Source organism: Schistocerca nitens, chromosome 4 (genome assembly GCF_023898315.1).
Source record: "Schistocerca nitens isolate TAMUIC-IGC-003100 chromosome 4, iqSchNite1.1, whole genome shotgun sequence".
NCBI classification, from domain to species: domain Eukaryota; kingdom Metazoa; phylum Arthropoda; class Insecta; order Orthoptera; family Acrididae; genus Schistocerca; species Schistocerca nitens.
The window spans coordinates 52,677,472-52,703,973 of NC_064617.1; the positions used below are offsets into that span (position 1 = coordinate 52,677,472).

The window sequence follows — 26,502 nt, forward strand, 5'->3', positions numbered from 1 at the left end:
AGATACCCCCCTCCACAAAGCGAGCCGTCACTTTTTCACAAAGCCATACTGCTTGTCGAAACTGTCTATCTTGTTTTTGCTTGATGTAGATAGTCAGAATACTTTTAAATCAATTTCCTCGAGAATTTATTTTGGAGTTGCATCGAGTTTTGAACTTGACATTACCATAAATATAAAAACTACAAAAATCAGATCGTCATGTGGTTCCACTGTTACAGAAAAAGAGGCAGTGTGGTCTCATGTGGAGACACAACTTCATTCGTAAATTAATAACCTGCTGGGTTCAACTTAAATATGGGGTATTGTATACGATGCCTTGAAACTGTCTCATAACATCGAAACGCGGCGCCATATTAATGACACAAGCTTATAAAGCCCCGGTAATTCCGAGAAAACCGGGCGTGAACCATGGTCATAACTAACCGTGGTCAGCTTGGTTGTTTAACTTTGATCGAGGTCAGTCCCCAGAATTTTGCGATGAATGCCGACTTCGCGGCCATTAACTTTTAAACGAAGGTGGTGCACGCTGTCTTGCGTTTAATTGTCAGATTCGAAAATTGCTGAGGGATCAGAGATAGTTGCACCCTCGGTTCAAAAAAGAATGCGCAAATGTGGACAGGCAAAAGTTAGTAGGAATTAGTGCGACTGTAGAAGATCAGTGAGGGAAGCATACTTTAACAACTGGCACCGTCATACCGTAGGGAAAGATCTTGCTCTTACGCAGAGAAAATTCTAGTCAGATGTAAAATCACTAAGTAGGTCGACGGCTTCTATCCAGTCACTCGTCGAACAGTCTAGGGTGGGGGTAGAATACATCAAAGGAAAAACTGAAGTTTTAAATTTCCAGGGGGATCGTACAAACGTACTGTCGTTTGGCGGGGGAGCGTGAACAGCACATTTGGTAAGAGCGTGCAAAAATTAAATAGGATTTACAGGATGCTCCATTGAATATTTTGAGGTAGGGAACCCGGGGTCGGAGAAGCCAGTTTAAGGAGATAACAGGAATAAAAGCAGATTACTGTGTACCTTTTTATTTACATTATTTACCTGAAAAAACCATTATTGACTCAATGAACGCACCATTTGTAGTGTATCTTACAAAATGTGCTGAAAATGGCTGTCATAAAAACCTGAACGCAAGCATGAGATCAGCGAACAAGTTTCTGAGGCACCTGACAAATATCTCTAGCGTGTTTCGAATTACATCACAGGCAGCTACAATTCTGGCAACTGCCGGCCGGGGTGTCCGAGCGGTTCTAGGCGCTACAGTCTGGAACCGCGCGACCGCTACTGTCGAGGTTTGGAATCCTGCCTCGGGCATGTATGTTTGTGATGTCCTTCAGTTACTTAGGTTTAAGTAGTTCTAAGTCTAGGGGACTGATGGCCTCAGATGTTAAGTCCCATAGTGCTCAGGGCCATTCTGGCAACTAACTCCATCTCCTTATCCACTGGCGTCTCATACACAAGGGACTTTAGATACCCCCATAGGAAATAATCTAGGGGATTCAGGCAAGGTGACCTCGCAGGTCATGGAATAGAACGTCCCCTTCCAATCAAGCGACCGGGAAATACAGTGCACTTACTGCTTCATCGTATTGTACTGCACGTCTCAGAACAGCAATGAGTAATGAATCGGTCTGTCGCTGATTAATAGCACGTTGTGTCATGAAACAGTGTAAATACGATATAACAGTAAGCAAAGCAAAGGACAAGCAAAGCAAACAAAACCAGCATCATGACTTCATGGTAATCAGGCTCGTCCTCCGTGTTTCCTTGCAGGAAATAAAGACTACACATGTAAATAAACAGCACTGTACGTCCAAACTTGTACACATTTTAGTTGTAAATAAGGCGGAAAACGAAATACTAAGCGAAGATGTAGACTTCTTCCATATCTCCTTAAGCTGACTTCTCCGACCCCAGGTTCCCTACCTCAAATAGTTCATGGAAGCATTCTATACGTCCTTTACACTTTTTCAGGCTCTTACGGAAACACATCCCCGGCGTAGAGAAGGAATTGAAAGAGCTGAGCCCGCATCTCATGGTCGTGCGGTAGCGTTCTCGCTTCCCACGCCCGGGTTCCCGGGTTCGATTCCCGGCGGGGTCAGGGATTTTCTCTGCCTCGTGATGGCTGGGTGTTGTGTGCTGTCCTTAGGTTAGGTTTAAGTAGTTCTAAGTTCTAGGGGACTTATGGCCACAGCAGTTGAGTCCCATAGTGCTCAGAGCCATTTGAACCATTTTGAAAGAGCTGAAAATAAATAAATCGCCAGGTCCAGATGGAGTCGTATTCTTTTATAGAGAGTACTCTGCGCATTTGGACTCTTACTTAGCTTTAATTGATAGCGAACGTCTCGCCTAGCGCAAAGACGCAAGTGACTGGCAAATAAACGCAAGTGTCTCATGTGTAAAAGAAGCGTAAAAGAACGGACCCATCAAATTATAGGTCAATATCCTTAACATTATTTGACGCTGTTTCCTACGGCTAATTTAATTTCGTTTCGTAACTTTTTGTTATTGCACTTGTTTTATTGCCCAAACCAAATTTTGATAGTAATGCTCAGTAATATACTTTTCTATGTAAAACCGTATAAGGCTTGTTAAAATATCGGCAGCAGGTCTTCATATGAAATGAAAAATCAAATATCCGTAATATAAGTCTCCTGCAGAATTCTTCAACACACTCTGAGTTCAAATCTAACAAATTTCATTGAGACTGAGGAGCCTATATCGGCGAGTCAGCTCGGTTTCAGGAAGCCCCGCTCGTCCGAAACTCACTTTGGCCTTTTCTCGAATGAAATCCTATTGTAAAATTTGTATAGAAGGCAAGCAGATACATTCCACATTCCTAGATTTCTGGGAAGCTTCTGACACGGTGCCCTACTGCAGACTGTTGACAAAGGTCCAAGCATACGGAATAAGTTCCCTGTTAAGCGAGTGAGTCGAAATCTCTTTAAGTAATGGAACCCATTGAATTTCCATCGACGGAGAGTATACATCAGAGGTAAGGGTATCGACAGTACACAAGCGATCTGACGAACGGGCTGAGCAGCAGTTTATGGCTGTTTGCTAATGACGCTGTGGCGTACGGGAAGCTGACGTTTATGAGTGGCTGAAGGAGCATACGACTCGGCCATGATTTCTGGTTGTTGTGACGAGTGGCAGCTCATAGTAAGTGGAGGAAAATGAAAGTTAATGCAGCTGAGTAGGAAAAACAATCTAGTAGTATTTGAAAGCCACATTAGCAATGTGCTGCTAGATACAGCCACATTTATTAAATATGTAGGCGTAACGTTCGACAGTGAGATGGAACGGAATGAGAACGTCATATTGATAATCACGAAGGCGAAATCTCTACTTTCTTTTATTGGGGGTAAGGGGGAAGTGTACCTTATCTATGAAGGAGACGGCATTTAGTACTCATTTTGAGCCCCCCCCTCCCACCCCCCCCCCCCTAGAGGCGTGCCGTTAGATTTGTTAACGGTAGGTTTGATCTGCACGTAAGTATTAAGGAAATGCTTCGTGAACTCAAGTGCAAATCACTAAGGGGAACACGACGCTCTTCTTTCCTGGCGCTGTGGCGAAAATTTAGGAAATCGAAAGTATGTACTGCGGCCAACGTACATTTCACGTAAGGACCAGAAAGATAAGATATAACAGATTAGGGCTCATACGGAGAATTATGATAGTTTCTCTCTTGTTCTGCTACACGAGGACAAACGTAATGACTGGTAGTCCTACGTGGTACCAACCGCCATGGACCGTGCGGTAGGTTATGGAGTATCGGTGGTTATTTTTTTTTTTTTTTTTATGCGGCTCGCCACGAATTCCCAGACGGCAGTGGGATACCAGTCTCACTCTCCCTCGCCACACTGCCCGACCACCAGGTGTGATGGTATAGGGTGCCATCTCTTTCCAATCTTCTTTTTTGTCTTTTTTCATCAGACCTCTGGCTGGTTTGACGCCGCTCGCCATGAATTTCTCTCCTGTGCTAACCTCTACATCTTAAAGTAGCACTTGCGACCTTCGTCACCAGTTATTTGCTCGATGTACTCCAATCTGTGTCTTCCTCTACGGCTTTTCCCCTCTATAGCTCCCTCTGGTACCATGGAAGTCATTCCATCACGTCTTAACAGATGTCCTATCTTCCTATCCCTTCTCCTTGTCAGTGTTCTCCACATATTCCTTTCCTCTCTGGTTCTGCGCAGAACCTCCTCATTCCTTACCTTATCAGTCCATCTAGTTTTCAACATTCGTTTGTAACACCACATCTCAAATGCTTCGATTCTCTTCTGTTCCGGTTTTACCACAGTCCATGTTTCACTGCCATAGAATGCCGTTCTCCAGACATACTTTCTCAGAAATTTCTTCCTCAAATTATGGCCTATGTTTTATACTAGTAAATTTCTATTGGCCAGGAATGTCCTTTTTGCCATTGCTAGTCTGCTTTTGATGTCCTCTCTGCTCTCTCCGTCATTGCTTATTTTACTGCTTAGGTAGCATAATTCCTTAACTCCATGTGCTTCGTGATCATCAATCGTGTTCTCATTTCTGCTACATGTCATTACTTTCGTCTTTCTTCGATTTACTCTCTGTCCATACTCTGTACTCATTATACTGTTCATTAAATTCAACAGATCCTGTAATTATTCTTCACTTTCGCTCAGGATAGAAATGTCACCAGGGAATCGTATCATTGATATAATTTCACTCTGAATTTTAATTCCACTCCTGAACCTTTCTTTTATTTCCATCATTGCTTCTTCGATGTACAGATTGAACAGTGTTACACACTTTTTAACCCGAGCATTTCGTTCTTGGTCGTCCACCCTTAGGCTCATGTACATATTGTATATTACTCGTCTCTCTCTGTAGGTTACCCCTATTTTTCTCAGAATTTCGATGATCTTGCACCATTTTACATTCTTGAAGGCTTTTTCCAGGGCGACAAATCCTATGAACGTATCATGATTTTCATTTAGCATTGATTCCATCAACTGCAACGTCAGAACTGCCTCTCTCGTGCCTTTACCTTTTAGAAGGTCAAACTTATTGTCATCTGGCACATCCTCAATTTTCTTTTGCATTCTTCTGTACATTATTCTAGTCAGCAACTTGGATGCCTGGGCTGATAAGCTGATTGTGCGATAATTTTCACACTTGTCAGCTCTTGCAGTCTTCGGAATTGTGTGGATGATATATTACTGAAAGTCAGATGGTATGTCCCCAGACTCAGACCTTCTACACACGAACATGAATAGTCGTTTTGTTGCCATTTCCCCAATGACTTTTGAAATTCTGGTGGAATGTTATCTATCGCTTATTTGACCTTAAGTCCACCAAAGCTCTTTTAAATTCTGATTCTAATACTGGATCCCCTATCCATTTAAATTGACTCCTGTTTCTTATTCTATCACACCAGACAAATCTTCCCCCGCACATAGGCTTTCAGTGTATGCTTTCCACCTATCCGATCTCTCGTCTACATTTCACAAAGGAATTCCCGTTGTACTCTTAATGTTACCACACTTGCTTTTAATGCCACCGAAAGTTGTTTTGACTTTCCTGTATGCTGAGTCTGTCCTTCCGACAATCATTTCTTTTTTGATTTCTTCACATTTTCCATGGAAACATTTCGTCTTAGGCTCCCTGCACTCCCTATTTATTTCATTCGTCAGCGACATGTATTTCTGAGTTTCCCTGAACATTTTCGTACTTCCTCCTTTCATCGATCAACTAAAGTATTTCTTCTGTTACCCATGGTGTCTTCGCTGTTACGTTCTTTGTACCTATGTGATCGCCCCTTTTAGAGCTGTTCATTCGGCTTGAACTGTACTGCCTATTGAGCTATTCCGTATTGCTGTATCTATACCCTTAGAGAACTTCAAGAGTATCTCTCCATTCTTCTGTACTTACGTATCTCACTTCTTTGCGTATTGATTCTTACTGACTAATGCCTTAAACTTCAGCCTACTCTTCAGCGCTACTAAATTGTGATCAGAGTGTATATTTACTTCTGAGTACGCCTTGCAATTCGGTGTCTGGTTTCGGAATCTCTGTCTGACCATGATGTAATCTAACTGATATCTTTCTGTATCACCTGGTCTTTTCCAAGTATACCTCCTCCTCTTGTGATTCTTGATCAGAGTGTTCGCTATTATTAACTCAAACTTATTACAGAAATCAATTAGTCTTCCTCCTCTCTCATTCCGTGTTCAAAGCCCATATTCTCCTGTAACCTTTTCTTCAACTCCTTCAACTGCATTACAGTCCCCCATGACTATTTTCATTTCCCTATACGTACTGTATTACCCTTTCAATATCGTCATATACTTTCTCTACTCTTCAGCTAACGACACCTTCATGTATACCTGAACTATCGTTGTCGGTGTTGGTTTGCAGTCGATCCTAATGAGAACAACCCCATCACTGAACTGATCACACTAACACATTCTCTGCCTTAGCTTCCTATTCACAACAAACCTTATCCCGTTATACCATTTTATGCTACTGTTGTTATTACCCTACCTCATCTGACAATAAATCCTTGTCTTCCATCTATTTCACTTGACTGACCCCTACTACATCTAGATCGGTATATCTTTGTAGATAGCCCAAATTGGGCTTGTACTATCTTGTCAACGTGGGTGCACGTTTTCGAAAAGAAGCGGCGGTTGCAGATTCGATACTTCTGAAGTAATGAGACCGGTATGACAGAAAATTGCAACGCTTTTATGCTGCTACGTTCGTGTACTGAACGTACTGCAGATCGCTATATGCACAAATGAGTTTAAGCTCGTTTCCACATCTGACATGTGTAGAACGATGGCAGAAAGCCGCAAGCTCTATAACGGGAACCATTCCCTAGTACTGTCAGGAATAGAGGGACCACACGTGACAGAATCTCCTTCCTACGGCCATTGAAGCAAACGCTGAAAGTCACTCGTCTTACCACTGGTGTGCTCCAGACCCAAATTTCTTGCTTCTTTGTTAAGGAGAGCATCTTTGCGTGACAGAAATACCGTTTGATAGTGCCGTAGCGGCAGCTGTACATGGCAGACAAAATATAGCGGGCCCAGAAAATATTCCATGCACCATAAGATGACCCAGGGAGGGATGATGTAAACCGGGCTGCCTATTTTGTGGTGCATGGAATATTTTCCAGCGCTTGATATTGTCTGTCACGTATTAAAGGTGAATGCTACAGGCACATCTCAAGCTCCACCATGTGACGAGGTCCCCATTTAAAGCGGTCGGATGACAAAAAATTTACTTAAAAAGAAAGAAAGCGTCGTATTGAATTGTTGCCTGGGAGATTCCTAGGACTACGATCAGTCACGTAACCGGAAAGGATTTTATTCTTCCACGAACAGTGTCCTCCTTCACACGTACTAAAAATTATTCCTAAATGCCGTAGTCGAGTGAATTTTTTTGTACATGACCAACGCTTCGTGCCCATTACCGGAGAATATCTTCAAGGGGCGGCCTTGCTTCAACGAAGGTCCGATTCATGCGCTGGCGTGCAAATCAATGAGGCGAGATTCCGTTTCGACGTGTTTTCGCGCAGATACACGGCGTCACATAGTTTCGGAAATAAAACTCGATTGCCTTGCGTGTGCCTGCAATTGTTCAGAATCCAATCCTATCCTTCCCATTGATGCTTTTCAACATACTTCAAAATTTTCTCTAAATACTCTACTAAAAACGTCTGGGTCTAATGGTTGTGGTCCGCGTTTAAAGTTGTTGCCTTACCTTTCCTCGACGATTGTGGGAGATGAAACTCTAAGACAGTAAAACACCAGTTCTGAAAGCCTACACTGGATGATATTCTATAAATAATTCGTGACAGTAGTTTGCCACCGTGACTTAGTAAGTGGTGAGCGTTAATATTCACACCTGACTTCTCTGAAGTTGGGTTCATTACATTATTCTTGGAATATCGTGGTATTTCGCCTGCCACGTACATATTGTATACCAGTCAGAATAGTTTTATAACGGCTCGCTCTCTCAAAGCTCTAAAATATTCTGATATAATGTCGTCTACTCAAGAAGTGTTATTTCAACTTAGGTCCTTCAGTGTGCTGCCAAACTTTTCTCGTAATATCACCATCTCATCTTCAAATAATTGCACTTTCCTTCCCATCATACTGTTCACATTCTGCTCCGAATGTATAGCCTTTGTATATAGACCTTCCACTTTTTAATCTCCCCTTCTCTGCTTAGCGGTCTGAGTCCGTGATATTCCTACAGCTGCTTCTCTTTTTCTCAAAAAATTTGTACCCTGAACAATAATACAACTGTCCCAAAAAATACGCTTAATCTGAATTTTTGGGTTTCAGACAGAACATGCCATTTTTCAGTCCACAATATTGGAACGTTGTCATCTTCTTGTTTTCAAAAACTTTTGTTACAAAACGTTTTAATTGTAGGTTGGTACATCATGTCAAGTTGGCATTTTAGTCTATAAAATATAGCACAATGGTTTCACAGGAATTTACTCCTTCTAAGGTAGATCATTAATGAATGGGATACGTCAAGTTAACGTAAACAGACGTACTAATGTACATGTTACTGTGTATTGTGATTTTTAAGACTTGAGCATCGTCTGTGAGCGCTACATATACGAACATGGGCATATGCTCTAGGTGCTTTTTAATTGAAAATGTTTTATTTCTGACAACACTTTGTACAACATGCTACATTTTATCCACTAATATTGCAACCTGGCATTAAGTTCGAACTCACAATCCACATGTACATCTACAGCCATACTCCGCAAGCCATCTGACGGTGTGCGGCGGAGGGTACTTTGAGTAACTCATTCGGTTCTCCCTGCTATTCCAGTCTCATATTGTTCGTGGAAAGATAGAATGTCGATATGCCTCTGTGTGGGCCCTAATCTCTCTGATTTTATCCTCATGGTCTCCCCGCGAGATATATGCAGGACGGAGCAATATACTGCTTGACTCCGCGGTGAAGTTATGTTCTCGAAACTTCAACAACAGCCCGTACCGAACGTCTCTCTTGCAGAGTCTTCCATTGGAGTTTATCTATCATCTCCGTTACGCTTTCGCGATTACTAAGTGATCCTGTAACGAAGCGCGCTGCTCTCCGTTGGATCTTATCGTTCTGTATCTTTTTGTAGATCAGAAGATGACAGCAAAGTCTGTTGAAACTGGTTATCAGAAACAAAAAAACTATTTACGCGTTCTTCGCTATAGAAGCTTTTTTACCGATTACTTCTTTACTATTAACTCTGTTCACAGCATCTTTTATTGACCGTTTTCACGTGTGCTACTTAACGTACCTAACGTTTATTCAATGTGTGAGGCATGGTTCAGAACATGTGACGTTTTGAAAATTGAGATGCGTGGAAAACCAGCTTTTCTTAAAACAAAACTAGTGAAGTTGTTTATTACAGGAGATTCCAATTCTTTTAAGAATCGGCGATCGGGTAAGGGGAGTGGTGGTGGAGGAGGGAGTCTACTGGTAACTAACTAACTTATCAATTGACTATCTTAACTGGCTTACTATATATGAAGCTTTATTCCTCTTTTTTTCATATTTGAAAAACTTTGAGCAGCTAACTTAAGTTTGTTCACATTGCAAGATTTCCCTTTCATTGCAACTTATTGCCTCACCAGTATCATAATACACTATTCTCAATCAGTCTCTTTCATTAAGACGACTTGTTATCTCGCAAAGTAAGAAAATGCGCCCCATAGACAAAATTTAGGATGATGGACACGTTCTCTCCCTTTCTGTTCCTACATCTGCCCTGACGGGGTATCCGTGCCCCTTGTAACAGCTGAACTGGCGCATCCTTCCTAGCCGGACCCCGGCAGCGGAGTTGTGTACCGTTCGCCGGACACGCGTACTTTCCGGGCCTTTAATCATCTCTGTTTGCCCGTGCTGACTCACCCGCCGCCGAAGGGTTGTCTCTCCGAATCGATTCCCCTTCGATTGAGACCACTTTGAGCGACGAAAAGGGAAGTAACGTTCGACGTGCGATACTCCCAGATCAACATCGCACAGAAACAGTTGCTAATGACAGAGCTTTCCCACTGCTTAGATAAAACCATCTCACAGTATTTACTTCTTTACTCTGATGAGCCCAGATCCTTCAAAGCGTGCTGGTCCACCTTGTAAAACAATAAAACAACGAGTCTACGTGGTATGGAATCAAAATGTGAAACTTCCTGGCAGATTAAAACTGTGTACCAGAACGGGGCTCAAACCTGCCACCTTTGGCAACACTCTCCGCTGGACGGTGAACATTCATCTTCCCACTCAAAAAGTTCTTGCTAAGTTTCCGGAGGTATGTAGCACCGTATGATGCACGCAGGTTACACGCAATCCCAGTAACGTACGGACTATTAGGCTGACGTGGAGCTGCCATCCGATAGCATGCGAAATGTGTTCCGTCATGTTCAGAGCAGGCCAGTTTGGTAACCAACAAATCGACGAGTCTTAACTCTCACGGCCCTCAAACCAGCGTAGCACGACTCTGGGATGGTGACACGGAAGTTATTCTTGTCGAAGATGCCTTTGTCTTGGGCCAAAATATCTTGCACGCTGGAAAAAACGTTCCCATTTGGATATCGAGGTCCAAACCTGGTGCTGTGAACGCAGGAAATATGCACAGCAATGTTTCCATATGTAACAGGCTGGGAACTGGAGGTGGGCAGAAAAGGTCAAACAAGTAAGAAAGGCATAATGTTGATTTTATTATTGACGGCCGCTTACACGATTTTTTTCTATGCAGGCACTCAAGACGTCGACGAGGTGCTGTACGGTGCTAGATTTGCCCCCGGTGATACAACTTGAAACTAGCTGTCTTCCAGCATTAATCGATTCCGCATTAACGCATTAACATTTCTGCCAAGTTTTTCTACCATGCGATAATTACAGCCCACACTACACCTCAATGACACTTATAAACGTCATCTGGTTTCTGTACAAATTGGAAATAGCCTTTCGCTCCCTGTATTTGATCCCGCCACCTTCTGAATTTGAAAGTGAGTATTCAGTCAACATTGTCAAAAGCTTTCGCTAAGTCTACAAATTCCAGATATGAATGTTTGCCTTCCCTTAATCTATCTTTTCAGATTAGTCGTAGGGTCAGTATTGCCTCACATGTTGCAACATGTCTACCAGTTTTTCCATTCGTCCGTAAAGAATTCGTGTTAGTATTTCGCAGCCGTGACTTATTAAACTGATAATTCGGTAATTTTCACACCTGGAAACACCTGCTTTCTTTGTAACTGGAATTATTATATTCTTCTTGACGTCTGAGAGTATTTCGCCTGTCTCATACATCTTGATCACAAGATGGTAGAGTTTTGTGAGGGCTGGATCTCCAAAGCCTATAAGTAGTTCTAATGGAATGCTGTCTACTCCCGTGCCATGTCCCGACTCAGGACTTTGAGCTCTCTGTCAAACTCATCACGCAGTATCATATCTTCATCTACGTCCTCCTCCATTTTAATAATATTGTCCTCAAGTACATCGCCCTTGTATAGATCCTCTATATACTCCTTCCACATTTCTGCTTTCCCTTCTTTGCTTAGTACTGGTTTTCCATCTGAGCTCTTGATATTCATACTAGTGGTTCTCTTTCCTCCAAAGGTCTCTTTAATTTTCCTGTAGGCAGAATCTATCTTACCCCTAGTGATGTATGTCTCTACATCCTTATATCTGTCCTCTAGCCTTCCCTGACCATATACCACCAAAATTTCGAGGTTAATCTGTCTGCAATCTAGATGTTTAACCAACACGAATCATACTGCCACGCGTACTTCAGCTTCTGAGTACACTATGTGATCAAAAGTATCCGGACACACCCAACAATATACGTTTTCCATATTAGGTGCAATGTGCTGCCACCTACTGCCCGGTGTCCACTGCTTCGTATGTGATGGTGAAGTGGAAACGTACAGCACAAAAGCGTGCAGGCCGACCTCGTCTGTTGACTGACAGAGACAGCCGACAGTTGAAGAGGGCCGTAATGTGTACTAGGCACACATCTATCCAGACCATCACACAGGAATTCCAAACTGCATCAGGATCCACTGCAAGTTAGGCGGGAGGTGGGAAAACTTGAATTTCACCGTCGAGCGGCTGCTCATAGCCACACAAAACGCCGGTAGAAGCCAAACGACGCCTCGCTTGGTGTAAGGAGCGTCAACATTGGACAACTGAACAGTGGAAAAACGTTGTGTGGCGTGACGAATCACGGTACACAATGTGGCGATCCGATGACAGGGTGTGGGTTTGGCGAATGCCCACCGTGTGTAGAGCCCAAAGTAAAATTCGAAAGCGGTGGTGTTATGGTGTGGTTGTGTTTTCGGTGGAGGGGGCTTGCACCGCTTGTTGTTTTGCGTGGCACTATCACAGCACAAACCTACGTTGATCTTTTAAGCACCTTCTTGCTTGTTACTGTTGAAAAGCAATTTGGGGATGGCGATTGCATCTTTCAACACGATCGAGCACCTGTTGATAATGCACGGCCTGGGGCGGAGAGGTTACAAGACAGTAACATGCCTTTAATTAACTGGCCTGCACAGAGTCCTGACCTGAATCCTACAGAACACCTTTAGGGATGTTTTTCAATTCTAACTTCGTGCCAGGCCTCACCGACCGACATCGATCTCTCTCCTCAGTGCAGCACCCGATGAAGAATTGGTTGCCATTCCCCAAGAAACCTTCCAGTACCTAACTGAACGTAAGCCTGCGACAGTGGAAGCTGTCTTCAAGGCTAAGGATGGGCCAACACCATACCGAATTCCAGGATTAGCGATGAAGAGCGCCACGAACTTGTAAGTTGATTTTAGTCGGGTGTCCGGATACTTTTGATCACACTGTGTATGTCTCCACTCGCCGTGCTGTTTAAAGCCGCGTACACACTGCCACTGGAAACATGTTTCTGCCGGAAACATTGTTTTCTGCGATGTTTCGCAATTGTTTCCGACTTTGTTTCTGGTCTCTGTTTCCGTCCACACTGGCGGCAAACATTTCTCGTGTGTTCACGCCGTCTGCAGTGCCCCTTGTGTTCGTATCGTCTGCTGCTGCGTTATGTCTGGTGTCGAAGAAACAATAATGATATGTGGACCTGCATTATTAATGCTAGAAGGTTTACACAAACAAAATGAAAGGCGTCCTCTTCGTTGGTGGAGAAAAACATTCTATACAAGGACTGGCGGAAATAACCTGCTACGTGAGCTGAGTATGGTAGACGGCTCTGGCTTCCGCAACTTCACTCGGATCTCACCTACCGATTTTGAATATCTGGCAAATATGATATCACCATTTGTTTCAAAAAAAAAAACACGATTTTCAGGAAAGCTATTTCAGTCAACCAAAGGCTTGCAGTTACTCTTCGTTTCCTGGCAACAGGAGATTCATTTCAGAGCCTTGCGTATTTATTTCGCATTTCGAAACAAGCAATATCTAAAATAGTACCCGAAGTATGTGGAGCTCTGGTGGAAGTACTGAAGGATTATGTAAAGGTAAGTAAATGAAAAACATCGTTAAATAAGCACATTTTTGAAGTGTTATTATTTCTCAATTACGTTACATAAATCGTCAAACACAACTTCCTCAACTGCGTTGTCACTGTCTACATTGCTTGTAAATGTAACAGGGGAATTGTTACTTGATGATGATGGCCCTGCTACATTCATACCCCTTTTCGACTGCTCACTTTCTAAATACGCTACATGTTGTTTCATTAGTACATTATTAAGCAAAGCCATTGTTTTTGCTCGTTGTAACTCGGGCAATTTCCTTAAAACTGAGGCCACATACTGCCCATACGCACTGCATTCATCGTCCTTGTCTTCTTGTTTTTGCAGCACTTTAGCTAGCAATTGAGACGCAATCTTGAAGGGTTGCTGCATGTCTATTTTCTCGCCCATCATCCTTCTGATTTTTGGTGGTGGAGGACTGGAAGGTCCAGCTGCAACCTCTTCATCCTCATTTGTGCCCTCTGGCGAATGTACCAAAACCTGAAAATCAAATTTCTTTCTTTCAGATACCTGCGACTGAAAACGACTGGAGTGAAACAGCATGTTTATTCTCACAGATTCTTCAGTTCCCCCATTGTGTCGGAGAAATTGACGGGAAACATATCGTGCTACAGTGCCCTGTTGGTAGTGGAAGTGAATATTATAATTATAAAGGTTCATTCAGCATTGTGTTGCTTGCTGTCGTCGATGCCAGCTACAACTTTTTGTACGCAGATATCGGCTGCCAAGGCAGAATATCAGATGGTGGTGTGTTCAAAGACGCGAGCATAAATGAGTTAATTAACAAAAAGAAACTTAACTTGCCACATGCCGAATGCTTACCAGGTGGCACCAAGGCCCTACCATATGTTTTTGTAGCAGACGATGCTTTTCCCTTACAGGAAAACATTATGAAACCCTACCCGGGAAAACATGTTAAAGGTTCAAAAGAGAGAGTTTTTAATTACAGACTTTCAAGGGCCAGAATGGTTGTTGAGAACACTTTCGGCATTATGGCTTCAGTTTTTCGTGTGTTTAGAAAACCTATGTAGCTACAACCGGAAAAGGCAAAAACTGTCACACTTACAGCTGTATGTCTCCACAATTTTTTAAGGCGGAATGCTGCGGCAAGGAACCAGTACACCCCACATGGAAGCTTCGATTCCTACGATTTACAAACAGGTGAAATGATTCCAGGCACATGGAGACGAGATGACACTGCATCAGTTTTCATTTCAGCACAGAACATACCATGGAAAGCTGCTTCCACGAATAAACAAATTCGAGACGAATTTGCTAATTATTTTTTAAGCCCACAAGGAAGTGCACCGTGGCAAAATAACTATGGGTGAATGTGACCGTGTACTATAAAATACAAATAAAGACAAACAAGCATAATTTTCGTACCTCATTTTCCACAGTATCTGTTGTCTCCTTTGCCTCATGTACATCGTCCAAGAACTGCAGTAGCCGATAGCCGAACCAGTTCGAGTCATACGCAGTGTCTGCACCACTACCAGATGGTCTGCTGGCAATAAATTTTCTTTTCTCGCGCCTGTATGCAACCACGAGCGATCGTATTTTCTTCTCAACACTTCCCTTGTCCGTGCCAAAAGCTGCTGCAATTTTTGCAAGTGCATCGTGTTTTTTAACGGTATTTTTGTAATCCTTGCTCCGGACGTTCCATAAACAATCCTCCCCCTGGTACATTGCAATTAAATCGACAATTTGTTGCCTTGACCACTCCATTATTCTACAAAAACAAAGCGAAAACTAAAACGACCGTAAACAGAACACCGCTAAAAAGTTGACGACACACACACACATACGCTAGCGCCGTGCAGCGGTGACAAGTGGTAGCTAGCCGGAAACATTGTTTCCTTTGATCTGTACCGACACTGCTACGGATAGATGTTTCTGTGTTTCGAAACATGTTTCGAAACATGTTTCCAAATGGTGTCCACATCAAGCTACCGGAAACATGTTTTGAAAATATGTTTCAGTCTCAGTGTGTACGCGGCTTAAGTCGCACGCTGTCATGTACCTGTCATCTTTATCATAGCACAACTGTGCGGAAACACAGAAAGTATTCTCTGTTCTGGCAGTGCGTCACCCCCGCTCTGCTGTACTCCACACAGCACGAACAGGTCTCACCCGCCTACAGGAAGCGTAGTATAAGTGATCCACCAAATTAACGTACTGGCACCCCCACTGTACAATATGCACACTAATAACCAACCAGTCAACCCTGGAACAGGAGCGTTTATTTACGAAGATGTCACAGCTGAAGGTAGAACCTCCGAGGAAGTGGAAACGATGCTGGCACCAGCCCTCGAAGATCTCAGCAACTATTATTATGATAACCACCTGAATCCAAATCGCAGAAAGACGCAGATCTCTCCCTTTCACCTGAGAAACAGGGAAACCAGGAGGAAGGTAAGTGTGGCCGGGAGAGAGCAACTACTATGCCACTACAATACTCCAAAATACCTGGGAGTAACGTTGGATTATAATCTGACATTCAAAAATCATTGCCAAGAAACAAATCTGAAAGTATGTGCTGGGAGCAACATCGTATGTACACTTACTGGCACCAAATGGCGACGACAGCCTAACGTGCTCCGTACATCCGTCCTGGCAGTATACGTCTCTGCAGCAGAATACGCAGCACCAGTCTACTGTCGCTCCACACATGCACAAGCGGGTGGACATGGCACTGAATGACACTGTACGTATTGTGACTGGCTGCCTGCGAGCAACTCCTGCGGTAAAAATCTATCCAATTATGGGTACAGCGCCAACTGACATCCGCAGAAGAATAGTCGTAGAAACCGATCCCAGGCATCTCCCGTTGGGACATGAAGCACAAATACCTAGGTCGTCGTCAAGAAGCAGCTTCACGCACACAACGTCAGCAATTCCGTCAGCACCTGCATAACGTGTTTACATGCTAGGTCTGATGGAAATCTTTTCAACATTGCCCGCCTCAAGCTCACAAATTATAACATTAATGTGAAAAATTTTGTCATAACATCACCCTCCAAAAGACTAAGATCATGGCGCAGGGCACCACAAACCTTCCATCCTTCAGCATTCAGACCAGTTCTCTCCAAGTAGACTTTATTTGGGATCTACAATATGAAGCCAATTGCCTGTGGACACTGAGATTACTAATAGACTGGCAAAAGCTTCATCTATCATGGCTAGATTGAAAAACACAGTATGGAACAATGATTGGATCACAATAAAAATTAAATTACAAATATACAACCCTTGTGTTATCAGCACCCTTCTCTGTAGCTGTGAGACGTGGAAAACTCTTCTTAACCCTCGCATTACCAAGCGGGGTATTCTGACTACCCCAGGTAGATTTTTTCCCTATAATAATGTTATCTGAAGGGCCACCTGCCTGTGGTTTCATGACTTTGCACTAAAATGATTGACATTGAATTCACATTAACGACTGTCTATTTTTTTGGCTTTATCATTGTTATTCAAGTCATTTATTGGTGGGATTGTGAGACTACTCCGCTTGGTATGAAACGTCTTATTTTCTTATTTGTAGAAAAAGAAGATTTTGGGAAATATATCTGTCATTCATCTTCTTTGTTGAGTTTTGCCATAGATCCAATGTTTGTTCTTGTTGTTGGTTACTACTGTTGAGATGAATTTGACGTTCACTGTTGAGTTGACAGTACACGAGTCAGTATTTCATCTGCAAGTAAGGATGTCCAAAGGACTTTGTAGCGAAGAGATCGTGGATATTGTATACAACTCTGATGTCAGTGGCGATGAAAATGAATGGGACATTGATAATGTACCGAATGAATATATGGAACCTCTTGACAAAGACCATATCATAGCATCAGATGAAGCTGATGATGAAATATCAGAAAACACTACACACTTACGTGAACAAGTAGAATAAGAAGAAGAGGATGAAGAAGAAGAAGAAGAAGAAGAAGAAGACGAAGGCACTGGAGATTTGTTTGTTTCTAGAAGTGGGCTACAATTTTCTAGTGAACCACCAACAGGTGGGTTGCGTCGACGTCGCAACATTTTTAACGCAACACCTGGCCCAGTGAATGATCGAAATACAATCAAAACAATAACAGAGTCATTTTTATTATTTATCTCAGCGGAAATCGTGAGCATCATGGTAGAAGAAATGAACAGGGAAGCCAAACGAGTAATTTCTTTGTGGACGCAGCTCATTCTTCGAACAAAACGACATGGAGAGACATAAATGCAACTGAAGTGTACACTGTATTGGCCATACTAATAGGAGCTGGTCCAACTCATGGACATCGCACAAGTGCTTCCGATCTGTGGGGAGGAAATGTTGCCTTTCGGCAACCATTCGTTTCTGCTGCCACGTCAAGAAACCGATTTTTATCTATACTGAGATTCTTGCGATTTGACAACAGAGACACAAGAGCACAGACAATTGAAGAAACTGAGGACAAGCTACAAGCCATCGGGGTAGTGTTCGACAAGTTTCCATCTAACTTGTGCAAGAACTTCTATCCTTATGAATACGTGACTATTGATGAACGATTAGCAAAGCACCGACGAAACTGCCCTATTAGGGTTTATATGAAGAGAAAGCCTGGCAAGTATGGCATTAAAATTTGTGTTTGTGCTGATGTGAAGACATCTTACTTATTACAGATCCAGATTTACACAGGAATGGTGGATAATACTGGGGAAGTGAATCAAAGAGAGTTGTTTTCGATCTGATGGAACCATTTCTGAATAATGGTCATGGTGTAACAACTGACAATTTTTTCACCAGTTTTCCGTTGGCTGCTGAACTACTGAAACGAAACACGGCATTGTTTGGTACCTTGCGTTCCAATAAGAAAGAGATTCTGAAGGAATTCTTGCCAAACAGAAAGAGAGAAGATCACTCTTCAATGTTTGGTTTCACAAATGACTTGATCCTAGTTTCCTATGTTCCAAAGAAGGGAAAGGCAGTAATACTACTCTCTACTCAGCATAATGAGAGACAAGTGAGTGGCGAAGAAAGTGAACACAAACCCAAAATCATACCGAACTGTAACAAAAACCAAAGGTGCTGTAGATAATGGGGACAAAATGACAAGAGAATACAGTTGTGTTAGAGGAACGAGACTGTGGGCACTAAGAAGCTTCATGGAAATGATAGATATTGCAGCACTGAATGCATATATTCTATACACTCAAAGATTTCGTGAATGGCAGAAGAATAACCGAAGCGGACGTAAACTCTTCACGACTGAACTGGCATTTGGACTCAGCAAAGGAAACATGGAAGAAAGAGCCAAAAATATCAACGGTCTTCATAAAGATGTACAAGATGCACTGGAAGCTTGTGGTATTGCAATACCGACAGCAGTGATCCAGACCCAGTGTTACAAGTTACCAACGCCACAACGATGTCAAGATTTCCAGAAAAACGAAGATTGGAAAACAAGACTGTGTTGTGTAACGTGCAATACAGGTAAAACACAGCATAACCAGCAAACAATGTAAGAGGGTTGCTCAGATATTGTCCTAAATCATGTGTGTAGATCAGGCCCTGTAACACGTCCTTGGGGAAGGAAGGGCAAATCAGGAAGAGGGCAAGATGGAGCGCAGTTTCTGTTCGAGTCCCTAAATTTTCACCTCCCCTGACTGCAGAAGGGACTCTCACTCTCGAGTGCGACTCTCCAGCCAAAGTAGACGTTGCAGACTCTGAACCAAGTACCCTACACAATCATTCTTCGAGGATGGTCGTTTGCCAAGTAAGTAGCGGTTTTGCACCTGATCGCTGGAAATGAGATTATGAGGGACCACTGAATTTATGAAATCATCTTCATATAGTAACTAAATGGAGGAACAAGCAACAGTTGCAGAATTTCTTAACGACCAATGCAAAGCACATAGTGGACGTTCTCGCCAAAGGTAGGACTGTAAATTTTACACAGTCGAGGGAACTAATGTAGCAGGAAGCGTGTCTGCTAAAACTTCAAAACAAGTAGATTTTTCTCTTTGGGAAAATAAAGATTTGCAAACATCTCGTCAAACAGATTTATGTTTTTCACTGTGGAAACAAACTTTTGATATGTTTAAATTCTTATCAATGCAATTTGACTCGACTGTGGGACTGTAAAGTAAAGAATGATGGTATTAAAACTCCATTCATGATTCGGCATTTTTTCACGAGCTCAGTGTTTATGACGTCATATCTGTTAAACTGTGTCTGGTAACTATGTCTAGTACAATGATGTATTTGTGTAGGTACACTCAGCGGCTTATGTGTGTAATGTCTGAGAAATATTTTGTGAATAGAGTTTGTAGCAAAGAAGTAGTAAATCTCATGCACGATGCGGCAATTTTTCACGCACCTCATTGTTTATGAGGTCATGTCTCCTGATGTGTGGCAGGTAGTTTGTAGCTATTGTTGCCTCAGATTAAGGGATATGCGTAACAAGTTTAGGTGAAATCACACATGTGGTTTAGAAGATGTGGAGCGTACACATACAGGGTGTTACAAAGAGGTACGGCTAAACTTTCAGGAAAAATTCCTCACACACAAATAAAGAAAAGATGTTATGTGGACATGTGTCCGGAAACGGTTAATTTCCATGTTAGAGCTCATTTTAGTTTCGTCAGTATGTACTGTACTTCCTCGATTCACCGCCAGTAAATTTTCACAATCAACATGTGTCGACTGACGAGAATCCGCACGCAGTTGTGCAATCACGTCATCAACACAGATTTTCTGTGAACGTTTGGGCAGGCATTGTTGGTGACGTCTTGATTGGGCCCCATGTTCTTCCACCTACGCTCAATGGAGCATGTTATCATGATTTCATACGGGATACTCTGTCTGTGCTGCTAGAACATGTGCCTTTACAAGTACGACACAACATGTGGTTCATGCACGATGGAGCTTCTGCACATTTCAGTCGAAGTGTTCGTATGCCTCTAAACAACAGATTCGGTGACCGATGGATTCGTAGAGGCCGACCAATTCCATGGCCTCCACGCTCTCCTGACCTCAACCCTCTTGACTTTCATTTGTGGGGCATTTGAAAGCTCTTGTCTACGCAAACCCGGTACCAAATGTAGAGACTCTTCGTGCTCGTATTGTGGACGGCTGTGATACAATACGCCATTCTCCAGGGCTGCATCAGCGCATCAGGGATTCCATGCGACGGAGGGTGGATGCATGTATCCTCGCAAACGGAGGACATTTTGAACATTTCCTGTAACAAAGTGTTCGAAGTCACGCTGGTACGTTCTGTTGCTGTGTGTTTCCATTCCATGATTAATGTGATTTGAAGAGAAGTAAAAAAATGAGCTCTAACATGGAAAGTAAGCGTTTCCGGACACATGTCCACATAACATATTTTCTTTCTTTGTGTATGAGGAATGTTTCCTGTAAGTTTGGCCGTACCTTCTTTGTAACACCCTGTATACACACACATTTACATACATCCATTTCTATAATGTATATGGATATAGAAATAGATATAAGCTGTGTTTTTATATGTCATCCTAACTTCAACCCACGAAAATACAAAGCATTGGGAAGGAATTCTTACATGTATAGCTGCGATTGAATGAAAAAAACTATCAAACTGCAACTTAACCTTGTCCTAAGGCTGCGTTTAAGACCAGTCCATCACCACATTTGGCGAAACATAGGTGCATAGTAAGTAGAGTGACTTACTTGCATCGTCCATTAAGAGATGAAGGCACGATATATGCAAACTTTACTGACTAATTCATACAAAACACGCACTAGATGCTGGTATAGATCACGGCCGAAACTGGCAACTCTCCTTCCACCCAGACCTATTCTTGTCACAAGGTGGAATGTTAGGAGGCCAAAAGGCCGTGTCGTATACGACACTTGGCTAAAAAGGTGTTTTTCTCCACGTAAATCAGGTTCATTAGGATCACATACACAACACACATTAGTGCACGCCATCGGTGTTTTCTGGGCAAACGAAATGTGTAGATCAGATATAACTGAATTTTCCTTGAGACATTTTGAGTCTCATCTTTATCTCTGATAATGACAAAAGGTGAATAAATGGATTAAAATTTGTTGCATGGCCAGGACTTGTACCTGGGTTCCCTTACTTATTAGGAAGGTGCGCTAGCTATTACACACACCTGCACAAACTAACGCTAGGCATTGTCCCCCCGCCCCCCCTCCCTCCCAACACAAAATTCATTTCACATCTTCATCTTATTTTCCCCTTCTTTGATCGTCACTATTGCCAAGGCTCGCTGGTATTAGAAGAGGGGCAGTTGAATTTAATGAAACTAAACTTTTAATTGTTGTTGTTTATAGGTCCCCTAACTGTGACATCAGAGCATTTCTGCTTAAGCTAGAGAGGGCTCTTGATTCACTTTGTAGGAAGCACCAGAAATTAGTTACATGTGGTGACTCCAATATAAATGTTATGTATGATGGTGCAAGAAAAATGATGTTGGTAGATCTAAATTCATATGGTTTGATGCAGAGTGTGTTTTTTCCAACTAGGGTGCAGGGGAACAGTAGGTCAATCATAGACAATATTTTTATACATTCTTCATTACTTAATGGGCATTGTGTTAGTAAAAGCGTGAATGTCCTTTCAGACCATAATGCACAAATTTTAACACTAAAAGACTTTTGTAGTGAAACAAATGTCACACGTAATTACAAATTATGTAGGGAAGTTAATCCAACAGCAATAGAGAATTTTTTGAATCTTGTTTAGAAATAAGAGTGACAGGATGTTTATAGTGCCAGTAACATAGATCATAAATACAATGTTTTCCTTAACACATTTCTCACGCTGTTGACAGTTGCTTTCCATTAGAATATTCTAAGTGGGGTACTAGCAATAATAGGTAGCCAGTGTGGCTGACTAGTGGGATAAGGATATGATGTAGGACAAAGCCGGAATTATATCAAAATATTAGAAGTAGTCACAATCAAGCTGCAGTATCCCATTACAGACATTATTGTAGGGTGCTTAAAAATGTTATTAGGAAGGCAAAGTGTATGTGGCATGCAAAGAGAATAGCTAATTCACAGGATGAAATTGAAACTATACGGCAAGTTATGAAGGAAACGTCTCGTCAGCAGCACAAGGTCGACGCTATAAAGTCAGTTCGCAGTATTTAACAACCATTTTGTGAGCATTGCTGGTGAATTAAACAAATATTTAGCTTCTACAGGGAATCATACAACTCTCTTGGCAAATGCCTTTCCGAGATTGATGTCTGGAATACTCCTCTGTGATACAGACAAGGGGGAGATTGAGTCAATAATTAAATCACTGAAGACTAAGGACCCTCATGGTTATGATGTAGCGATTAGCAGAATATTAAAGTACTGTGTTGCATATGTTAGCCATGTATTCAGTCATATTTGTAATTTTTCCTTTAGGAATTGTCAATTTCCTGAACGATTAAAGTACTGAGTAGCAAAGGCGCTTTGTAAAAACGGAAAAAGGGATAACGTAGACAATTTTAGACGTATTTTTATACCATCAGTGTTTGCTAAAGTTATTGAAAAGGCTGTGTCTCTAAGGGTAATCGATCATTTTATATAACACGATTTGCTATCAAATGCACAGTTAGGCTTTAGAAGTCGCTTAAGAACTGAAAATGCTATATTCTCTTTTCTTTGTGAGGTGCTGCATGGGTTGAACAGAAGGTTTCGGACGCTAGGCATATTTTTTGATTTAACAAAGTTTTTTATATGTGTTGATCACAAAATATTCCTCCAGAAGTTGGACCGTTATGGAATAGGGGGAGTTGTTCACAAATGGTTCATCTCTCCCTTTAGCAACAGATAGAAAATGGTCATTACTCACAATGTTGAGAATGGCTGTGGTGTGGGGTGTGAGTGGGGTACGGTAAACTGGGGGGTGCTGCAGGGATCAGTGTTGGGACCACTCCTGTTACTTATTTATATAAATGATTTGCCCTAGAGTATTATGGGTAACTCTAAAAAATTTTTGTTTACTGATGACACTAGTTTGGTAGTAAAGGATGCTGTGAGCAAAATTGGCTCGATTTCAAATAGTGCAGTTTATGACCTAAGTTCATGGCTTGTAGAAAAGAAATTAACGCTAAATCACAGTAAGACTCAACTTTTACAGTTTCTAACACACAATTCAACAAAACCTCACGTTTTAATTTCACAGAATGGGTATATATCGGTGAAACTAAACAGTACAAATTTCTAGGTGTTCTGGAAAGCCCACGATCAGGATCTTGTTCAAAGGCTTAATGCTTTACTATTCGAACGATATCTGAAGTGAGTGACCGTTCGACACGAAAATTAGTCCCCTTTGGTAAGTTTCATTCGCTTATGTCTATGGTATTATATTCTGGGATAACTCTTCCCATTCTAAAAGGATATTTTTGGCTCAGAAGCTGGAGATTCGGGCAATAAGTGGTGTAGGTCCACGAACCACTTGTCGACCGCTGTTCACAAGTCTGGGTATTTTGACATTGAGCTCTCAATATATATGTATATCCCTTACTGTCGTTTCTTGTTAACAATATTAGCTTATTTCCAAGGATAAGCTGCTTTCACTCAGTTAATATTCGGCAGAAATCAAACGTGCATTTGCGTCGGATTTCCTTAACTCTCATGCCGAAAGGTGTGCAGTATACTGCTGCACCAATTTTCAATAAGCTACCGCTATAATTATAAAATCTGAGAAGTAATTGACGCGCTTTCAAATCTGTCGAAAATGTCTTTGAAAAATTAAGCTGATTGTTGTTGTATTGTTGATTGCATTTACTTAAACTTATGACTTTAATTTTTTTCGGATTTATTAACATTTAATTTTTATACGCTATTACATTTGCGTTTAATTTCATGTTCTTACACGTTCCATCACCTTGGAGATTTGCTCCTCAATTGATTCTACGGAACTGAACGTGCAAATAAATAAAATGAAGATACCCTAGTGTTGGACATAATGGGGAAATAATGTCTGTAACTCAGGCGTAGTTGATCTATAGATCTGATATAACTGAATTTTCCTTGAGACATTCTGAGTCTTATCTTTATCTACGATACTGATAGAAGCTGAAGAAATTAATTAAAATTTCTGTTATGGCTGGGGCATCAAACCTGGGTCTTCTTGCTTACTAGGCTAGGCTGCTACGGTGCTAGGGTGCTACTGCAATAGATTGCTACGGTGGTAGGGTGCTACTCCAATACCGGAGTGCTTCAGCAATAGCCGACTGTCAAAGAACGGGAAAATAAGTTGAAGAAGTGAATTGAAGTTTGAGTTATCGAGGACATTGGACTACGGTAGTCGATGCAGCTACAGTAGCTCTAATACTGTGCTGGGGTAATGAGTAGCGTACCTTTGTAGTAGGCAAAGATACCTGGTTTATTAGTTACGGCCATGGGATAAATTTTAAATCATTTCTTCAGCTTCTACGATTATTGTAGAAAAGACACGTGTCACATCCGACACTGCCTTGCTGTGGGGAAGCTAAGTCCGGCCCGCTCCCGCAGGTCGCTGCGGTGCGCGCGCAACACGCTGCACACGCACCTGTTCGCGAGCTTCGCGGCCAACAACGCGCTGTGGCTGTCGTGGTACGGCGCTGTGGTGCCGCGGCCCGCCGTCGTGTTCGCCAACGGCGCGGGCTGCCGGCTGCTGGCGGCCGCGCTCAGCTACGGGATGCTGGCCAGCTACACGTGGATGCTGTGCGAGGGCCTCTACCTGCACACGCTGCTCGTCGCCGCCTTCGTGTCCGAGGCGCGCCTCGTGCGCGTGCTCGCCGGCCTCGGCTGGGGGCTGCCCGCCGCCCCCGCGCTCGCCTACAGCGTGCTGCGCGCCACCGACACCGACCCCGCAGAGAGCGGCCAGTGAGTACTCGCAACAGCCACTAGAAAAAAACTGACACACTGAAGTGCGTACATATTAAGGTAACAGTGACTGCTACCTCTTCATTTATTCCCTTAGCACCCTGTGTACTACAATGTCCACAATATGTCTCTGCGTTTTGGTAATTATAGATCAAACACAGTTTTTTTTTTTTTTTTTTTTTTTGCTTGTGCCTTTTTCCCTCAGTGAGGCAGGGTCGGCATGGTTAATCGGATTTCGCAAGGTTAAGTTAAGGGGTGGCCGGATGTCCTTCCTGCCACCACCCCATACACCCCAGGACAGAATTACTGTACCCCAACTGTCGGCGTCTAGTGTAATCCATGGAATAGAGTGAATGTGTTCAGAGGTCTGCGAGCCGTGTAAATGAGGCAGGACGTGGGGACCAGCCCGGTATTAACGTAGTGGGATGTGGAAAACCGCCTAAAAACCACATCCAGGCTGGCTGGCACTCCAGCCTCCGTCGTTAATCCGCCGGGCGGATTCGATCCGGGGCCGGCGCGCCTACCCGAGTCCAGGAAGCAGCACATTAGCGCTCTCGGCTAACCAGGCGGGTTAGATCAAACACAGTATATGTTTATTAATATGCAGCACAATATACTTACTATATTTTTGCCTCTTGTTACGTGTTTCGAAGTGCTGTACTTCTTACTCCATTCATACCGAAGGTCAAAATCGAAAATACCTCGTTGTGCACTCATGTACTCAAAAAATACTCTTTCAACGACTAAAGATAGGACGTTTATATTTAAGGAACATGTACATTAGTATGTTCTGCAGAAATGATTAGCATTTCAGTCGCGATGGTTCAGCATGTGTCGTGTTACCAAGTAGGCACAGGGCCCGCCATTGGCTCTGATAACTTATGCCGTGAGTGATGGCATCAACGCCTATTAAACGCGAATGGCTTTCTGTGGCCTATCCGTCCATGCTGCATTCACCTGGTTCCAAAGTTCATCTGTGGTGGTTGGGATTGCGTCACAACGCTACACTTGTCGTTTCACCATATCCCATACATATTTGATTGGCCACACGTCTGGTGACTGAAGGGCCAGGGCAAAAGGCTGGCATCCTGTGCCACCGAGAAGACACTTGTTCGTACAGCAACACGTGGTTAT

General features: G+C 42.6%; 1 protein-coding gene across 1 annotated transcript in view; it reads left to right on the plus strand.

Annotated features, from left to right (window-relative positions):
• The window catches only part of LOC126251709 (calcitonin gene-related peptide type 1 receptor-like), a 609,959-nt gene that overhangs the window by 560,090 nt on the left and 23,367 nt on the right, over positions 1 to 26,502 (plus strand). The window contains exon 6 of the mRNA XM_049952302.1: positions 25,015 to 25,368. Within this exon, the coding sequence (XP_049808259.1) occupies positions 25,015 to 25,368 (354 nt within the window). The remainder of the gene's footprint in view (positions 1 to 25,014; positions 25,369 to 26,502) is intronic.